General features: G+C 56.8%; 1 protein-coding gene across 4 annotated transcripts; it reads left to right on the top strand.

Annotated features, from left to right (window-relative positions):
• Positions 1-1,823: 1,823 nt before the first annotated feature.
• ZBP1 (Z-DNA binding protein 1) lies at positions 1,824-14,006 on the top strand. Of its 4 annotated transcripts, none has more exons than XM_036094404.2 (8): positions 1,824-2,016; positions 4,637-4,855; positions 5,416-5,478; positions 5,860-6,033; positions 7,315-7,479; positions 8,653-8,871; positions 9,844-10,070; positions 12,979-14,006. In XM_036094404.2, exons 1-8 carry the CDS (start codon positions 1,983-1,985, stop codon positions 13,192-13,194), a joined length of 1,317 nt encoding a protein of 438 aa, XP_035950297.1. In that variant the 5' UTR covers positions 1,824-1,982; the 3' UTR covers positions 13,195-14,006. The 4 variants fall into 4 exon arrangements, with proteins under 4 accessions (XP_035950297.1, XP_035950300.1, XP_035950296.1 ...); XM_036094407.2 differs by having other exon boundaries at positions 5,413-5,478; positions 8,683-8,871; XM_036094403.2 differs by having other exon boundaries at positions 5,413-5,478.
• Positions 14,007-16,609: the final 2,603 nt, after the last annotated feature.

Raw genomic sequence — 16,609 nt, 5'->3', positions numbered from 1 at the left:
AATAAATTAAAAAAAATAAAAATAAAAATAAAAAGAATCCCTGTCCAGGTGGCATGTCCCAGGGGGGCTTGGTCTTCCCAACATAGTGGTTCCTGCTGCAGGCTCGAAAGCCAGTGTGCAAGCCCCACATGGCTTCAGGATGGGGTCGGGGAGGTGGGGATGGGGACATGGCGGGACAGGGGCGTGAAGGGGCAGAAAGGAGCCATCCCAAACTGTCCAGACAGACACAGGCCATAAGGGTGCCAGCCTCCACCACGGAGGCACAAGTGGTCCTTACAGAAGTGAATCGGACCCTCAGGATTAAGCCCGAGTCTCAGCCTGACCTGTAAGCCTACCAAACACCTGGGTCAAAGCCAGGGCCTCAGGCCTCCACATGAAGAGGTGGGCAGCATGCAGGGAAGGAGTCAAAGAACCTGAGTAAGAGAGGCCAGGGAGGATGGCGAGAAGCCCGGAGTGGGGCCAGATGGATTCAGGGGTTTCCCTGGGGGGTGGTGATGGGTGGGAAGTCCCTCCACATCAGAGAGACAGCCAGCGGCCTGGGGTCCAGGTTGATGAGCGAGCGCCACCTGGTGGCCAGTCCCGGCACGCCGCGCCCCCTCCCCCCCCCCGCCTCCCACTGGGGGCTCAGCCGGAGCCCCCTCCCTGAGTGCGCCTCCACAATGTCCCTCAACAGCCCCCGTTACACTTCAAATTGATATTGACAATTCATAGGGAGAAACACATTTTCTCGGTTTTATATAAAACAGAAACAAACACCATTTCGGTTTCCGGTTGCTACTGAGCTGTCCTATGTGGCAATGGGGAGCGGATGCGCGTGACCTCACCTGGGACGCGCGCCCCGCCCCCAGGGGCTGGGCTGTAAGTGGCCTGGGTGCGGACTGGGCGTCAGGACTGCCCCGTTTGCTCTGCAAACACTGCCCCAGACGTGCGAGCCCCTCCCTTTGCAGAAGTGCTGGGGCAAAGTCCTCCGAGGTCGAGACCCTCCCCAGGCCTCTGTGGCTGGGACCCTGAGCCCAGGGACTTCCAGGGCTGAGTTCATGACCCTCCTGGCTGCCTGGCCCGAAGCCCTTCACCACTATAGACCCCGGTTTCCCCTTCTATTACCTGGTAAAGAACAGTGGCTCTGACCTACTTGGGGGTCAGGAGCCCCTTGAAACTAGATGTAAGTGATAGATCCCTTTTCCAGGTATGTGGGTGCCCCGCTGTGCTCCTGGCTGGAGATGGCACTGGAGGGGTCTGGTCAGACTGTTCAACTGGATTACCCCCTTTAGTCCTCTCCAGGACCTCCTGATGTAGCTACTTTTATTAGCCCCATTTTACAGATGAGGAAACTGAGGCACAAATATGTTTAAGAACTTGCCCAAAGTCACACAGCCAATAAATTGTGGGCTGAGTTAAAACCCAGCCTTGGACAAGTGACCCAATGGCCTTAAGCCTCAGTTTCCTCTCTGAGAAAAGACATCAGTACTAGCCCCTACCCTGAAGGGGAGTCAGAGGGGCACATAAGATTGGAAAGCACATAGCGGGTGCTCCCTAAAAAAAGCTGTGAATTTGACACGCACAAACAGTTGCAGTGCCCCACCCCCCCACCCCCGGGGGGCCTCAGACTCTGTGTGGGGATCAGGGTGGGCAGTGGCAAGCGCCCAGAAAGTCAGGGAAGCCCCGTGGTTCCAGAGAACGCTCTGGTCTTGCCAAGCTCAGCTTCCTTCTACCAACATGTAGTCAGAGGCCCTCACTCATCATTTCTGCTTTCAATTTTTTTTTTCTGAGGACACATGCAGGAGTTTCGTTTTCTTTTTCCCCAGAATGCTGGTCAGGTCAGGCTGACTAGGCTTGTTTCTGGAGTGTGAACAGCAAACACCCACCCTTCGCAGCTGCGGGAGCACCCAGTCCGGCTGCACAAGAACACCCTGCCTCCACCCAGGCTGTCCGTTCCAAGCCGCGGTGCAGACGCCTCCAGGCTCCCAGCCGCTGCAGCCAGGATGGCCCAGGCCCCCGGGGACCCTGATGAAAGAGGTACTCTCTTCCTTCCAAGCAATAGTAGGTGCTCCCAGTGGGATTTGCACCTTTCTTTCCAGCTCCTTTCCTTGGCTAGATGACAGCAATGATAGCCGACAGTACCCCAAAGCCCTGTGGCCGCGGGAGTCGAGGGGACCCCAGGGTTTGCCCTGGGCACCTTGCAGCACCCTCTGCACGCCTTTCAGGAGCCCTCGGGGGCAAGCACAGAGCTGTTTCCATTTTATAGACGAGGTCACTGAGGCCCCGCAAGGGGGACCCCGGGCCGCATGGCTGACACTGGGGTCTGAACACCTGTCCTCACACTCATTTTAAGAAACAACAGAGGTTGCTTTGAGAAGAGGTGGACATGCATGCCTGTGTCTCCTAGTACTGCAGATAACACTTCACTCCTGGAAGAAAACCCAAGAAAAGCGAGCCATGTATTCTAGAGAGCTTGTGGGCTGTGGGCGGTGGGCTGAGGGTGGTTTTGTTTTTTGTTTTTTTTAATTCTGTTATCATTCGCTGATTTACTCCTCACTACAATCTTCGAGGTAGCTGCTCTCATCCCCAGTTCACAGGTGGAAAAAGTGAGGCACAGAGAGATCACACGGATGGCAGAGAGGGGGCTCAAACCACGGAAACCAGCTGTCAGAGAACAGAAAAGAGGACGAGTGGGGGACTGGGGAGGAGGGCCAGCAGTGTGCGCCCAGGGTCCCGGGCTGGTTCCCCGGTTTTTATGGTGCTTCCACAAGGGGGACATGCAGGTACTTGTCACTCAGTGGCTGAATTTAACTTCTCCCTCCTGGTTGTTCCTTTCCAACCTGTCGCTTACACCTCATCCATTTTACAACCTTCCATTTACGGACACACCAGCCTGAAGACTCAGTGCAGGAGGCCAGCCAGCTCTATGGGCTCGGCCCTCACTCTGATATCCGACCCCATGACCCCCCTCAACTCCTTTGAGGTTAGGGGGGTGGAGGAGGAGGGAGGGGAAGAGGCTCACCCAGGGGCAGGCTTTTCAAAAATCAAAACTCTTTTCAAGACAAGGCAAAGCCAGGCTTGCTGTTGATTGGATGGGGATCCCCGGCCGCCAGAGGTAGACATTGGTGAGTGAAGGGGTGGATGCCCCCAGGCATTCTAAATGCACTTCACCTGCACCCAGCACGGATGAATGTGTCCTGATCCCAGAGCGAGCCTCAGAGCCCAGCTGTAGAGTCAGCCAATGGATTACCCCTTCCCCCCACTAGGGAAAAACCCAGAAGGCAAAGGATCTGGCTGCTGCCCTGCCAAGGGGCCCCAGGTCTTCCCCAGAAGGACCCTGCCTTGCGTTTCCCGCGGGGTTCTTGGGGGCAGAGATTTCCTGGCAAGAGGCTGGGCTGCCGCCCATGGGGCTCCTTCCAGCTCCCCAGGCATTGTGTGCACTCTGTTCTCGGCTCCCCAAAGAGCCACAGGCTTGGGTTTGTGGGAGCCCGTCTGAGAGGAACAGGGGCCATTCAGAGAGCTCCTTCTCCAGCCTCTGGGTCATTAACCTCAGGTGGGGAAATAGAGACCCAGGAGGAGCTGCCCATACCCTGCCCTGCGTCATCTGGGCAGACACCTGTCCTTGTGCTGGGCAGACCCACTCAGACACTCGTTCATTCAAATGCTGTTTCCCGAGCACCTGCTGTGCTCCCAGCACTGTGCTAGACACCGAAGATACTGCAGTGGACCCGGCAATCACAGCAAGGGGGTCCTTGGAGACATTCTGCCAGGGACCCCCCACCCACACACACAGCACCCCAATCACTCGGGGCACCTAGGATGGCTCCCCAAAAGAGATGGTGTTTGAGTGAGACCTGGAGGTTGAGTAGATGTTGGGCGGGTGGAGGGGGGGAGAGCGTTCCTGACAGAGGGAGCAGTGTGTGCAAAGGCCCAGGGCTGAGCGGGCTGGAAGGAGCACGGCCGGCTGGCACTTGGAGGGAAGCTCTGGCTGCCGAGAGGAGGGTGGGCTGGAGGGATCCCGACTGCGGTCGGCGGAGCTGCTGTCGTCCAGGAGATGACGATGAAGAATAGGAAGGCAGAGGCACAGAGGGGAGAAGAAGAGGTTCGAGAGAGAGCCAGGAACAAGGTTTCCAGGACTCTCTGTAACTGGGCACCAGGGAGAAAGATCCGTTTCTGAGTGTCTTTAGCTTTCTGGCTTGGAAGAATAGACGCACCACTGATGTGGATGGTGAGCCCACGAGGAGGGGCAGGTGCCGTAGGGAGGCGGGGACAGCAGGCCTCCCAGCAGGCACTTTGTCTCCTCCCAGTTCCTGCCCTCCTGCCCTCACTCTACCCCACCCTGCTCCCCTCCCCTCCCCTCTGCTCTGAGGATGTCTGAGGGCTGAGTGTCCCCCCCACCCCGCCCTCAAGCACTCACACCAGGCAGAGGACGCTCAGGAAGCTGGGGCACCTCCTCTGGTCACCAGGCTGTCCGGCCACGGTCCTTTCTGACCAGCGCACGTGTCCCTCCCTGAACAGTGGTGCTGTTAGTGAACGTCTGCTCAGGTCCCTGCCCCTCCATCTGCCCTGGAGGCACCTCCCCTGCCCCCGAGCTTCCAGCCCAGGCTCCATCCGGGGGAGATTCAGTCCCCTCTCTGCCCCTCTCTCCTTCTCCCAGACCTTGAGCAGAGGATCCTGCAGGTGCTGAGGGATGCTGGCTCCCCCATGAAGTCTTTCCAGTTGGCAAAGGAATGCCAAGTGCCCAAGAAGAAACTCAACCAAGTCCTCTACCGGATGAAGGAAGAGTCCAAAGTCTTCCTGGAAGGCCAGGCGATGTGGGGCCTGGGCAAGGGCAGGACTGAAGTGGAGCCCGCAGAGCTGGCCCAGCCCAGCCAGGGTAACCTGCCCCGGGTAGGGGGGCGGGGGGGCCAGCACGAGCAGTCCTGGCAGTGGACAAGCGGGGCCTGGGCCTGGGTTCGAATACAAGCTCCGCCTCTCACGGGTGCGTGGCATCCCCTGGCCGTGCCTTGTAGATCTGCTGCCCAGGGTTGCGAGAGGGTGAGACGCAGAGGGCCCAGCCTCACGCCCGCACGTGGCAGGCGCTCAGCAAAGCATCAGCAGTAACACTGTTGACAACTGCCGCGGTAGTGATAAGAGTAGAACAGATTTGGCTTACCCTGGGTCCCAGAGTTGGCATTTGTCGGGCGCTCCCACAGCCCGGGCGTAAGTGGATGGTACTCTTCCTCTTTGCCCAGAGGCGTGAGTTAGCAGTGAAGCCGGGGGTATGGAGAGCGACAGGGCAGGTTTGAAGGCAGGTTGGTTTAACTCTAGACTCTGAGTCCAGATCGCCCGCGCACCGGGGCCACTGTGGAGCGGCCCGCCTTTGTCCAGTGGCAAAGTGTCCCCATCTCCTCTGCCACCCCTCATGCCCCCAGCCCCTCTTTCTTCCTCCAGCAGAGAGGCCCCAGCAAGGCGCAGTTACAGTTCCACGGGAAGCTGGCTCTTGGCTCACTCAACAGCGTAAGCATCCCACTTTCCCAAACTCTCCTTGGCCACTTGAGATGTGACTCTTGCCCCGCCCACCAAGAGGTTCCCACAGAGTGTCCGGAGGCAGGACTCAGCCTGCACAGTGGAAGAAGCTAAATGGCTGAGAAATCTCTCTGATCCGCGGTGGCACCTGCCATGGGCCCCTGCCATTTGCCCGGCACCGTTCGGAGCAGTGTATGTCCACCCCGCGTCCTAGAGCGGTCTCTGTGCCGCGCTGTTCTTACGTACCACACGTTTCAGATGGGGAAACTGAGCACAGAGGGTCTGGTCGGCCCAAGTTTACACAGCTAGCAAGCAGTGGAGGAGACTCACACTCCGGGCTCCTCCTTTACCACCCACTGCCCTGCTTCCCAGAGGAAGACATCTACAGGATTCTGGAAGCCCATGGGCCCTGTAAGGCCCTGACCATCTCCCAGAAGCTGGGAAGGAAGACAGCAAAAGAAGTCAACCCAGACTTGTACGCTATGAGGAGGAAGCATCTTCTGGACTTGGATGAGAAGTCAAGTACATGGGCAATTTATCAACCAGGTAGGTCCTTACCTGCGGCCCACACCTGGATGGGGCGGGGCTAGAAGAGAAACCTTAACATCCAATGCTTGTGGGCGCCCTGCCCAGCACTTTGCCAGCTCCAGCTTCCTTGTCAGACCCTCACAGAAGCTTGCAGTGGTCTTGTTCTTGGGTCACCAGAAGGGGGTACCAGGAGGGTGGAGTTGGTGCTGGTGCTGGTGGGAGTAACCGAGGAGGGCCTCCCGGAGGAGTGGCCTGAGGCTGTAGTTGCAGAAGGCAAGGGGCCAGGAGGGGAGGTGACCCACTCCTAACTATAGCAGCCCTGGGATGCGGGGCTCAGCCTGAGTTTGCTAACAGTTTTCTGTCAGCACTTTGCCCAACTTGGAGTTTTGAAGCTGCTGGAAGAGAAGCCTGGGCTCAGACACCCACAGGGTGGGGGCCCGGGGGACTTCTCCCTCAGGTGCAGCAGGCATGCGCCCTACCTAGCACTAGGGGTCCTCGACAATGTTCTAATTTCTCTTAAAATCAGAAGAAAAGATGCGGATTGTAATAGTAATGAAGAGTTAATCATGACTCCAGCCTGGATCACATTTGCCTTTATCCCACCGCTGTCATAAGTGGTAATTTTGGATATTTTTTATGGAGGAAGGTACCCACCAAGGCACAAGAGCTGAGGGCCCACAAAGGTGGGACGTGGCCCTGTTTGTGGAGCCAGCAGAGCCCCAGGCAGGTGCTCACGTGGCCTGCGGGATGATGCACAGGCTCACGGCGCCCAAGGGAGGGGGGGTGTCCCTGCATTGCAGGCGTGATAACATGACAGCCGCCAGGTTTTAAACACTGGTGAAAAAATCCCAATTCTTAAAAATGCCATGTGAGCCAAACAAAGCTTATCCAGTGGCCAGAAATAGCCCATGGACGGCCCCCTGCCGCCTTCACTAAGGGGAGAGAGGTCCTGGAGCTCAGTGGTCAGGGGATGCCTCACAGCGACAGGGACAGAGGATGAGGTGGGCAGTGAGGCTCCCAGGACCCTCCTGGGGGTGGCAGAGGACGCATAGGTAGGGTGACCGCCCCGGGGACATCTAAGCAAGGCTCATCTCTGATACCCGGGGGTGGGGGGGGCTTGTTAAACACGCCAGCTCCTGGGTCCCTCCTTGGACATCCTGACTCAGCACCCTCAGGGTGGACACCAGGGCATCTGTGTTTTAACAAGCTCCACCAGAGATTTTGTTGCTGCTCTCAGGTATTGGGAACCCCTGACCCCCAGAGAGGTGCAGAGGGCTGGAGTGGAATATGATTTTGCAGATTCCGGAGGAAGAAATCCGGCCACTGAGATTATTTACCAGAAAAATTCATTCAACATAATCTGTCAGAATGGACCAAATAACCACATTTCCATTGACAACTCTGAAGCCATCCAGATTGGACATGGGAATGTCATCATGAGACAGGCGGCCTCTGGAGAGAATAGTGAGTCCTCGGAGAGACACCCACTCCCTGTAGGTAGGGGTACCTGCTCCATCCGGGTGGGAGCAGAAAGGGCGAGTTTCAAGCTCTGAGAAGGGGCAGCTCTCAGATCTCCAAGGTCATCCTTTGGGGCCTTCCTGAGAATGAGGAAGTCTCCCCTGGTGCCTGGATCAAACCTCTCCTGATTTCCCTTCATTCTGATACCTTTTGCCTTGGTTTCAATGGGACCTGATACTTTGCCATGAGAAACAACTCAGTGTTCACTCTCCCTCAGTAGAACGTCACAAGGGTCTTTGTAGTATTTCGTTTGTTCTGAGATACACTTTTCCCCCCACATTTTAACATCTTAGAAACTGGGTTGCATCTTACCAGCGGCATCCTACTTTTGTTAAAATGCAGTCCCGCAAAGGAGTGCCTACTCCCGGCCAGGCACTGGGGTGAGAGGGCACACGGCCCCCATCAGACCAGCCATGGAACACAAGTGACAGCATCAGCCCAAAAGTCGGACTCCTCCTTGTGACCTCCAGAGAGACCTTCCCCACCCCACCCCCAACTCTGGGATTTTGTTTCCCTGGCAGTGAAATGAGGAACTTTGCTTTTCTAGATCAATGTCTCCCCGACCTTAGTCCTCTGGGCTCTGCCCTCCCCGATTTTGGCCACGCCCATGTCTGATTATATACTTAATGTCGGTAAATGGCTTGCCTTTTTATTCTACTCAAATTTATTTTAAAGTTAACTTTTATAGCATGGCCTTAAGTTTAAAACCAGAAAGTTTACTATAAAGATGAATACTGAGAAGAAAAAACAATGTCAAGGCTGTGAATGCTCCCGGTTGAGGGGTCTTAAAGATACGCCAACACCCAAGGAGACTTGCCCTCGTGGGTTCAAAGGATTGAGAGCACCAGGGAGCAGAAGCTGTGCTCACTGACTGGGTTTTCGAGTGCCCCAGGGACACCCCAGGCGCCAGTCATAAACCCCTGGGGAGCCCCACGCTACCTGTGTTACTGGGCCCACCTGCTCTCCATCAATGGCCTGAAACACTCATTCCCAGTCTGCGAGAGCTCACAAAGAATTCAGAGGCCTGTCTCCTCTGTCCAGCCAGGACTTTGTGTGTGTAGGGGGGAGGGGGCGTCAGAGGGTGGGGGCCTGAGGTCATGTTGCTGTGTCCCCTGCTAGGCTCCATGGCTCCCCTCCACCTCCCCCCAGTGGCGCCAGCTGATCCCTCAACTCAGAGTTCCCCGGCTGCAGCCTGGGGACCCCAGGACATCCACTTGGAGAAGTCTGTGCTCAGACGGGTACAGATAGGACATGGCAACAAGATGAACCTCAACGGTGCCCAGGCCAAAGGCCCTGCAGCCTGCAGCCCCTTGGGCAGCCCCCCGGGCAGCCCCCCAGGTAACCCATCCTGCCCCCACCCCACCCCATCCATCTCCTCGCTGGATAGAACTTGAGCCATTTTTTGCAGGGAGAGAGGCACGATGGGAAATTCCTTTCCTTCTGCCTGGAGGCTGTCTCACAGAATAGAGCAGGTGGGGCTTTAGAGTTAGCACTCGGGCCCCCACTCCCTACCACCCACCCTCCTCGGGAGACCGGTTTCCTCGTCTGTGCAGCAAGCGTGGGCCAGCTGAAGCAGGTCAGAGGAGATGGCCAGCCTAGAATGGCATCTAAGGAGGGGGGACCGGAGCCTTCTACGTACTTGGGGCCCTATTAAGTGCTGTCCACAGTGACCAGAGAGCCCAGGCTAAGTCCTCCCCAGCACTGATAACCCAGAGACAGGCTGGGGGGCAAAAAACAGCAGGGAGGCCGGGGACGCCCAGAGGAGAGTTTCCAGGAAGGAGAAGCCAATGAGTTTGGGGAGTTCCATGGGGTCCAGCCACAGGGGTCTGTGGTGACCTGAGGGGACAGAGGAGCTCCAGGAGTAGGAGGAGGGGGTACTGTGTGCAACTCTTGTCCAAAGTTTGGATGGGAAAGGAGCCAGGTGTCAGGGGCTGGGGACGGCTACGGCCACGTGCAGGTTTTAACCACAGGTGGGGATGGTGTTCCAGAGCTGCGGGGAAGCCAGCAGCAGAGATGGGAGCAGGCGGTGGCGGGGAGGTGGAGGGGAGGTGGTCGAACCCCAGGGGAAGGGCACGGGAGGAGGTCACGCCCATGCCAGCAGACCTGGGTGGCAGAGAGAGCCGGCAGCCCAGGCTGTGTGCAGAAGTGCTCAGGGAGGCAGGGCCTCAGCTGTGGCCCAAGCCTGGCCTGGCTTCCGGGAGGAGAGTGGGCCAAGGAGAACTTGAAAGCCAGGTTGGGTGTCAGGGCTCGGGGCCACCCTCCAGCTGCTCTTGCAGCCCTCCTGACTCTCTGTCATTGGCTGACCCACAGTCTCTGCCACCACTGAAGGCCCAGGAGCTTCGTTCGAAATTCGAATGCCCCAACCAGGATCTTCCTCCAAGGAGGAGATGGCCCAGAGAGTCCATATCAGTTCATGCTTCCTTGAGGACGTTGCCATCGGCAACAGCAACGGAATGACTATCAGCTCGGAGACAGCTGGTCCAGGAGGAGTTGCAAAGGAGGCAGGAGGGACCCTGGGGAGCCAAGCAAGGATGGAGGTGAGGCTGGGGCAAGGTGGGCCCTGTGTTCTCCATTTCTCTCTCATCCATCCACCCATCCACCAACCCATCCATCTACCCATCCACCCATCCACCCATCCACCATCCATCCATCCATCCATCCATCCATCCATCCATCCACCCACACATCCATCCATCCATCTATCCATCCATCCATCCATCCATCCATCCATCCATCCATCCATCTATCCATCTATCCATCCATCCATCCATCTATCCATCCATCCATCTATCCATTTATCTATCCATCCATCCACCCATCCACCTACCCATCCACCTGTCCATGCATCCATGCATCCATCCATCCATCTGTCCACCCACCTATCCATCCATCCATCCATCCGTTTATCTATCCATCCATCCACCCATCTACTCACCCCTCCACCCATCCACCCACCCATCCACCCACCTATCCACCCATCTATCCATCCATCCATCCATCCATCCACCCATCAACAGTTGTTCTCGAATCTCCCATTTCCCTGAGTCTGGAAGGCAGTAGAGGGTCATAGCAGAGAGCAGCCCTGGAGTTAATGTGTGGTGTCAAATCTTTTTAGCCAAGTGACCCAGCCCAGCATTTAGCTCTGAGCCTGTTTCCCCATCTGTGACAGGACGATGGTAATTGCCTGTGGCTCCTGGTTGTGGCGGGGACTGGGGGAGCTTGGCAGGCAAAGCCTGGGCACTGTGCCTGGCCCCACATGTGCCTCCAGGCACCGTGAGATATCATTACCATTGGTGTTATTTTAGGCCTTGTGGCAGGCGCTGGGGTGCCCCCACAGTGAGTGAGGGTCTGTCTCAGAGAGAGGCTAACTTGTTGCAGCAAAGAGACCCTCTAACCAGAATGGCTCCAACCTGCCGGAGGTTTAGCACACGTGCAAGGGGGGCCCTCCAGGCTGGTGGGAGGCACAGACCCTGGTTCCTTCCACCGAGGTGCTGGGCCCTCCCGGGGGCTCTGTACTCGTCTGCGGGCAGAGGGCTACAGAGCGCCAACCATCCCCCTCTGACCAAGCACACCCACGCTCCTGGCTTCAGCTCAAGGGCCTGCACTTGGCCTCAAGGGGGGCTGGGAAATGTCACTTGAGCCCGGCTAAGACTCAGGGGATGGCCAACAGGATGTCACAGGTGCAGTTAGTCACTCAGCCACTGCTCCTGCCCCTGGATGTGGAGCCAGGTGATTCCTGGCAGGTGACACAGGCAGGAGCAAGGTGGCGGTGGCTGGGGGAGGGTCCATCCAGTAGGTGGACAACTGTGGGCAACAGGGGAGAACAGGATGGTGGGTGAACAGAAGTGTGAGTGTGACCCGTGCACGCTTCGAGGATGGCAGAGGCCAGAGCACAGCTCCACGCCATGGTGAGGACTTTGGCGTCTGTCCCAAGGCTGTCGGGAGCCACAGAGGGGCTTTGAGCAGGAGACAGTATGATGGGACTTCTGCCTTCAGCGTGAAAGAAGGATCAGGAGGAGGATTGCAGCTCCCGACTCTGGGATTTGGATGAAGGAGTCATGCCTTCCCCCATGGTTAGAAAACCTAGACTAGACCTCGGCAGCATCCACCCGCCGGCACCCACAGGCCTGTGGGCATTTATGTTGGACGCCGAGAATGTCTTCCCACCCTGACGACCATGTCCTTGAACTTCCAACAGCGACAGGAGTCAGTAGAGAGAGGGCACCCTCTTCCCCACGTCCCAGAAACCTCCAAGGAGGCACACAGGGACCTCGGGAGTCGTGGGCGCCCCCCGCCACCTGATCTTAGGCGGGAGCAGCCAAGACTCCTCTTTGGGGGAAAGAAGCACAGCCCTCTGCGTTTGAAAAATAGCTAATGCCCCCTCCTCTGTCCCTCCCCAGGGGCTCAGCACTGGCGCTGATAAGGCCTTTTTCACTCTGCACCCCTACCCACCCCCTCCCTGGCCTGAGGAACATCTAACTTCTTACTCAGGTGATGGGCAGGATCCCATCCTGAGACATGTAAGGCCTGGCAGGCTTTCCTTTCGGGGGAAATGACTAATCAGGGTCTGTCAGTGCTGTGGAGTGCGGCCCCCTCTTTGGGGTCTCTGTGAGCTGAGGCGCCTGGACGGGCCGTCAGCAGGGGCGTGGGGGGCTCTCAGCTGCCCGCCTGCCCGGTTTGCTGCTGTGACATCCTGATGGGACCGTGGACATGACTTTGGGGGCCCAGTGCAACATGGAAAAGTGGGGCTCCTGATTCAGCTTCATCAGCATTTCAAGACAGAGCAGAGCTTTGACATGAGTCCAGGGTCCCTCTGAACATGGGCCCAGACCACATGCCCATGAAGCTGGCCCTCCTTGGATCCTTATGGAGCAGGACCCCTCCTCTAGTCCGTACCCCGCCCGCAATCACTCAGACCCCTGAGTCTTCCCAGAAATAATGCTGTAGCCACCTTAGAGCTTCTTCTGTCTTTCCAGTATCGGGAAGAAGCAGCTCATTCATTCATTCCCCAGTTCTGGCCCCGCGCTTGCCCTGAAACGCTCCCTCAGCTGGACGCACAGCCATGAGCAAGTCAGAGAAATAGTCCAGTAAGGAAGAGAGGCAGCTCACAAGGCAATAAAGCCTTTCGGAGAAACCCCAGCACAGTAAACAAACAAACAAACAAACAAACAATAAAACCCGGGGAGGGGTGGGCAGCCCATGATGGGCGAGCAGCTGCCTCGGCAGGGCAGAGGAGGCTCCGGGAGGAGGTAGCATCGAGCTGAAGTCTGAGGGGAGGCAGCCAGCTAAGCGAAGACCGGGGGAAGGCGCTGCGAACAGCGAGCGCAAGGGCCCCGTTCATAGTCAGTCCAGGTAAGAGAAGATGGGGCCCCGGAGAGTCAGATCGCTTTGCTTATTTGAGGCAAGGGGCCCACGCGTCCCTGTGGCAACATCTTCTCTTCCCAGGATCCTCCCTCTGAAGGTGCAGTGCCCGGAAGTCAGTCCCCTCACGACCGTGGCCAGGCCTCCCCCAGCAATGACGGCATCTTGACCTTCATCTCCCACCTAGAAGCTCTGACTCTTGAAAGCAGGGATCCCCGAGCTGCGGAAGACAGTGGCCGGGTGGACAGAAGCCCAGACGTGGACTCCCAGTGGCAGGTGGAGTCCAGAACAAACAGCTAGGCTCTCTCAGGAAGAGCAACACCAGTGAGCCCTTGGTATTGCGCCTTCTGTGTTTCATAAATGTTGTTTTCCACCTTGTTGCCTCCTGACACATGGCCGGTGAGAGTCAGCGTTCGGGCCGGGCCTGGCCTGGGGCTTGGCGAAGGCATGTCCGTCCCAACTGCCTCCTTGGCCCGCCTTCCATCATGGCTGCCCATTCTTCTCTCACTCAAGACCTGACTTCCTCAAGGCCCATTGTGGCTGCCTGACCTCTTTCCCACCTGACCTTTCTAGAGCCTTCCTACCTCCACTTTGATCTCTCAGGATTTCTTAGCTGAACTTCCGGAGAACAAATCCCTCTCCTCGAGGCCCCAGCGGAAGTCACAGGCCAGCCCGCAGGTCAGGTGACCTCTGCTAGCCAACCTTCAGGGGATGCTTGTCATACACCAACATGGTGCTTATGGGTGGACTCAGTTCCCTCGGAAGGGTTGTGGGCACGGTGGCATTTCCAGAACAAAGGAGTGGGGTGGGGTCTGGGGGACACTTGGGAAGGGACGAAGGGAGGAAGATAGAGAAGGATAGAGTGGTCAGCCAGGCAGGACCATTGCGGAAGAGGACTCACATCGTCCACTTGTTATGTCCGTAACACACACACAGCTCCGTGCCCACTACCCCTCCCAATGCCACACCCGTACCTCACTCTCTTTTGTGTTTCCTCCTCTGGACCATGGATGTCCAATGCCCAGGAGCCATGTTTCCTGCAGCTAGCGTCTGCCTTCGTGGAGGAAAGGCTGGCTCATCACGGAGCCTCAGTAAAGAATGTCATTGAACAACCTTTTGTCTCTTTTCAATGCGACTGGGAGGATCTTGAGATCCTCGACACATGATCAGTGCCTGGACAAATACACAGCACTTACGGTATATCCCTTCAAGGGGAGCCCTAAGGCATTGTTTGAGCCCCTGGGTCCGGTCATTCCTGCTTCTTTGCACTTGTCCGTTAGATGAGCTGATGTATCTGTCCCCTTAGTGTGGAAGTCAGCTCCAGCTGATTTTACTTTCCCAGTGTGGCATGTCCCTCTCACCTCTGCCACCCCCTTTCCTTAGCTCGGTGCTACTCAGCCAGCAGGTCTCAGCTGAGACGTGGCCTCATCCAGGAAAACTTCGCAGGCTCTCGCCCAGCCTGTGTCTCCGCCCCTGAGGCTCCTGTGTCCCCGTCAATCCCGTGTCTCACTGCCCTGCCATTGCCACATTACTCGCCCATCTCTCCCTATTCACCAGGACTCATTTTGTTGTAGATGGCAGAAAGCTGGACCCACTTCACACAAAAGGGGATGTATTGGCTCTTCTAACAGAGACAAGTCCAAGTATAAACTTGCTTCAGGAACATCTCCATTGAGGAAGTCAGACAATGTCTTAGGATTCAGCCTCCCTCTTTGCATCTCTCTGCTCTGCTCACCTCTCTTGGCAAACATGGCCCCTGGAGCCTCCAGGCCTCCATGCCACCGACTTCATTGCTCAGTGGTAGGAGAACACTTCTTCCCAGTGGCAAAAGCCAAGTTGGATGGCTTTGGTCACGTGACCACCTCTCAGCTGGTGACTGGCCAGAGCAACGGAATGCTATGATTGGCCGGCTGGCATCACACGATCTATCCCTGGCACCAGGATGGGGGTCAGCCACACTCAGTCACCTCGCTTAAGGGCAAGGGATGGGCAGTTCTCTAAAGTTACAGAAAGGGGATGCTGCCGGACGGGCGAGAAGCTCAGAAGTCCACTGCATTTCCCCCAGCACCAGCCAGTGAAGTCACTACGCACAGGAGCCTTGTTTTTTCCTTCACTGACCACGCCCGGGGGCTCCCGACGGAGGAAGACAAAGCCCTGCCCCGTGGTGCGCAGTTCACAGTCGGCGGGAGAGGTGGACATCAACAGGGGTCCCGAACAGGACTAGTCACAGGGAATTAGGGAGGACGGAACAGGGGCCCACACGCTGCCTGGAGGCTCCAGGAGGTTCCATGGGGAGGAGAAAACCCGAGAGCTCACTCTCCCACATCTGGCAGAGGGAGGTAGGGTGGGATGGGGATGATGTCCTAGGCAGGGCACAGCCCAGGCAAACGCGTAATGATCAGAGCAAGACGACTTATTCAGAGCACGACAGCCAAATGTTCGGGTGTCGGTGGAAAGCGCACTGCAAAGAAAACCAGTGGGAGGTTGGCTGGAGAGAAGCAGGTGCCGGACCACGTGACCCTGGGAGTTTGGACTTGACCCTGCGCTCTGTATGAGCCCCACCTGCACACGTCTTCCAGGAAGGACTGGGCAGGTGCACACGACAAGGAAGTTGGACTCATTAGGAGGGGGCGTCTTGTTCTGTGGGCTGGAATTGCCTGCCCACTGGGGGCAAAGTTATCTCTGCCACTATGTTGACCCAGGGCCCCCAGATCATTCCCTCAGGGGATAGCCGGTTTGCAACACACCAGCAGGTAAAAGGGACTCGAAATTGGGTTTGGCTCACTCCTCCTGGCATTGTCTTTCCTCTGCGGTGAGCTGGAAACTGCTCGCCTTGAAGTTTGCCCAAGGTCTGTGGTTAACCAGGCCATGTCAGTGGAGGATCCAAATCAGCTCCGAACTCAGCCTCAGCCCTCATCTCCAGCCCCAGCCGGAATACTCCTCTTTCCGCGAGATTTCCTCTCTCTGTATAAATTAATTTGTCATAAACACGCTGACAAAGCATTGCCAGCTGTTAATGGGGGCTGGAGGTGAAGGTCACCGCTGGTCTCTTCAGGAAGGAAATTAACTAGCTTCCATTAGCTAGCAGGGAATGATTAAGTCCGTCCATCCTCCAGCCCTTTGTTCTCACTAGGTCCCCAGCCACCCACCCTCCCTTCTGCCATGATATGTGCAAACAGAGTTTGCGGTCCCCAGAGTTGAATGGGGGCAGTTTGCTCCATGAGAATTAGAGGTGATTTTCCCAAATCACCATGACCTGCTCACAAATGCAATTCTATTTTCTCATCCCAGTCTCTCTGCTAGTCTCAGGATGAGCCCAGGTGGGACTCCTCACCTGTGGGGCTTTAGCAGGCAGCCAAGATTAGAGGCTTTGAGCAAGAAAGGGTCTAGGGAGTAATTCAGGAGCATTTTGGCTGCAAGTGACAGAAACTTAGCTCACCTAGGCTTAAAAAAAGAATCTGTTTGCTCGTGCAACTGGGAAATCAAGAGATACTTAGCTTCAGGAATGGCTGGCTCCAGGGGCTCAAGCATTATTTTTCAGGCTTCTTTCTCTCCATCTCTCTGAGAAACTCTCTTCTCTTGCTCAAGGCTTAGGGCTTGCCAGTTTAGCAACCCCAGCTGAAAGAGAATTCTTCAAGCCAAATGCTGCTGGTAGAATGTCCCGGGGAGGGTTCTGATTGGTTGAGCATGGGTCACATGCTTGCCCAAACTTGTA

This window comes from Halichoerus grypus, chromosome 10 (assembly GCF_964656455.1).
Source record: "Halichoerus grypus chromosome 10, mHalGry1.hap1.1, whole genome shotgun sequence".
NCBI classification, from domain to species: domain Eukaryota; kingdom Metazoa; phylum Chordata; class Mammalia; order Carnivora; family Phocidae; genus Halichoerus; species Halichoerus grypus.
This window is presented reverse-complemented; position numbering and strand designations above follow the sequence as displayed.

Coding starts and splice junctions, on each gene's coding strand:
- ZBP1 (XM_036094403.2), top strand. CDS start 1,983: ATGGCCCAGGCCCCCGGGGACCCTGATGAAAGAG. Junction 2,017..4,636: donor CGGGGACCCTGATGAAAGAG/GTACTCTCTTCC, acceptor TCCTTCTCCCAG/ACCTTGAGCAGAGGATCCTG. Junction 10,071..12,978: donor GGAGCCAAGCAAGGATGGAG/GTGAGGCTGGGG, acceptor TTCTCTTCCCAG/GATCCTCCCTCTGAAGGTGC.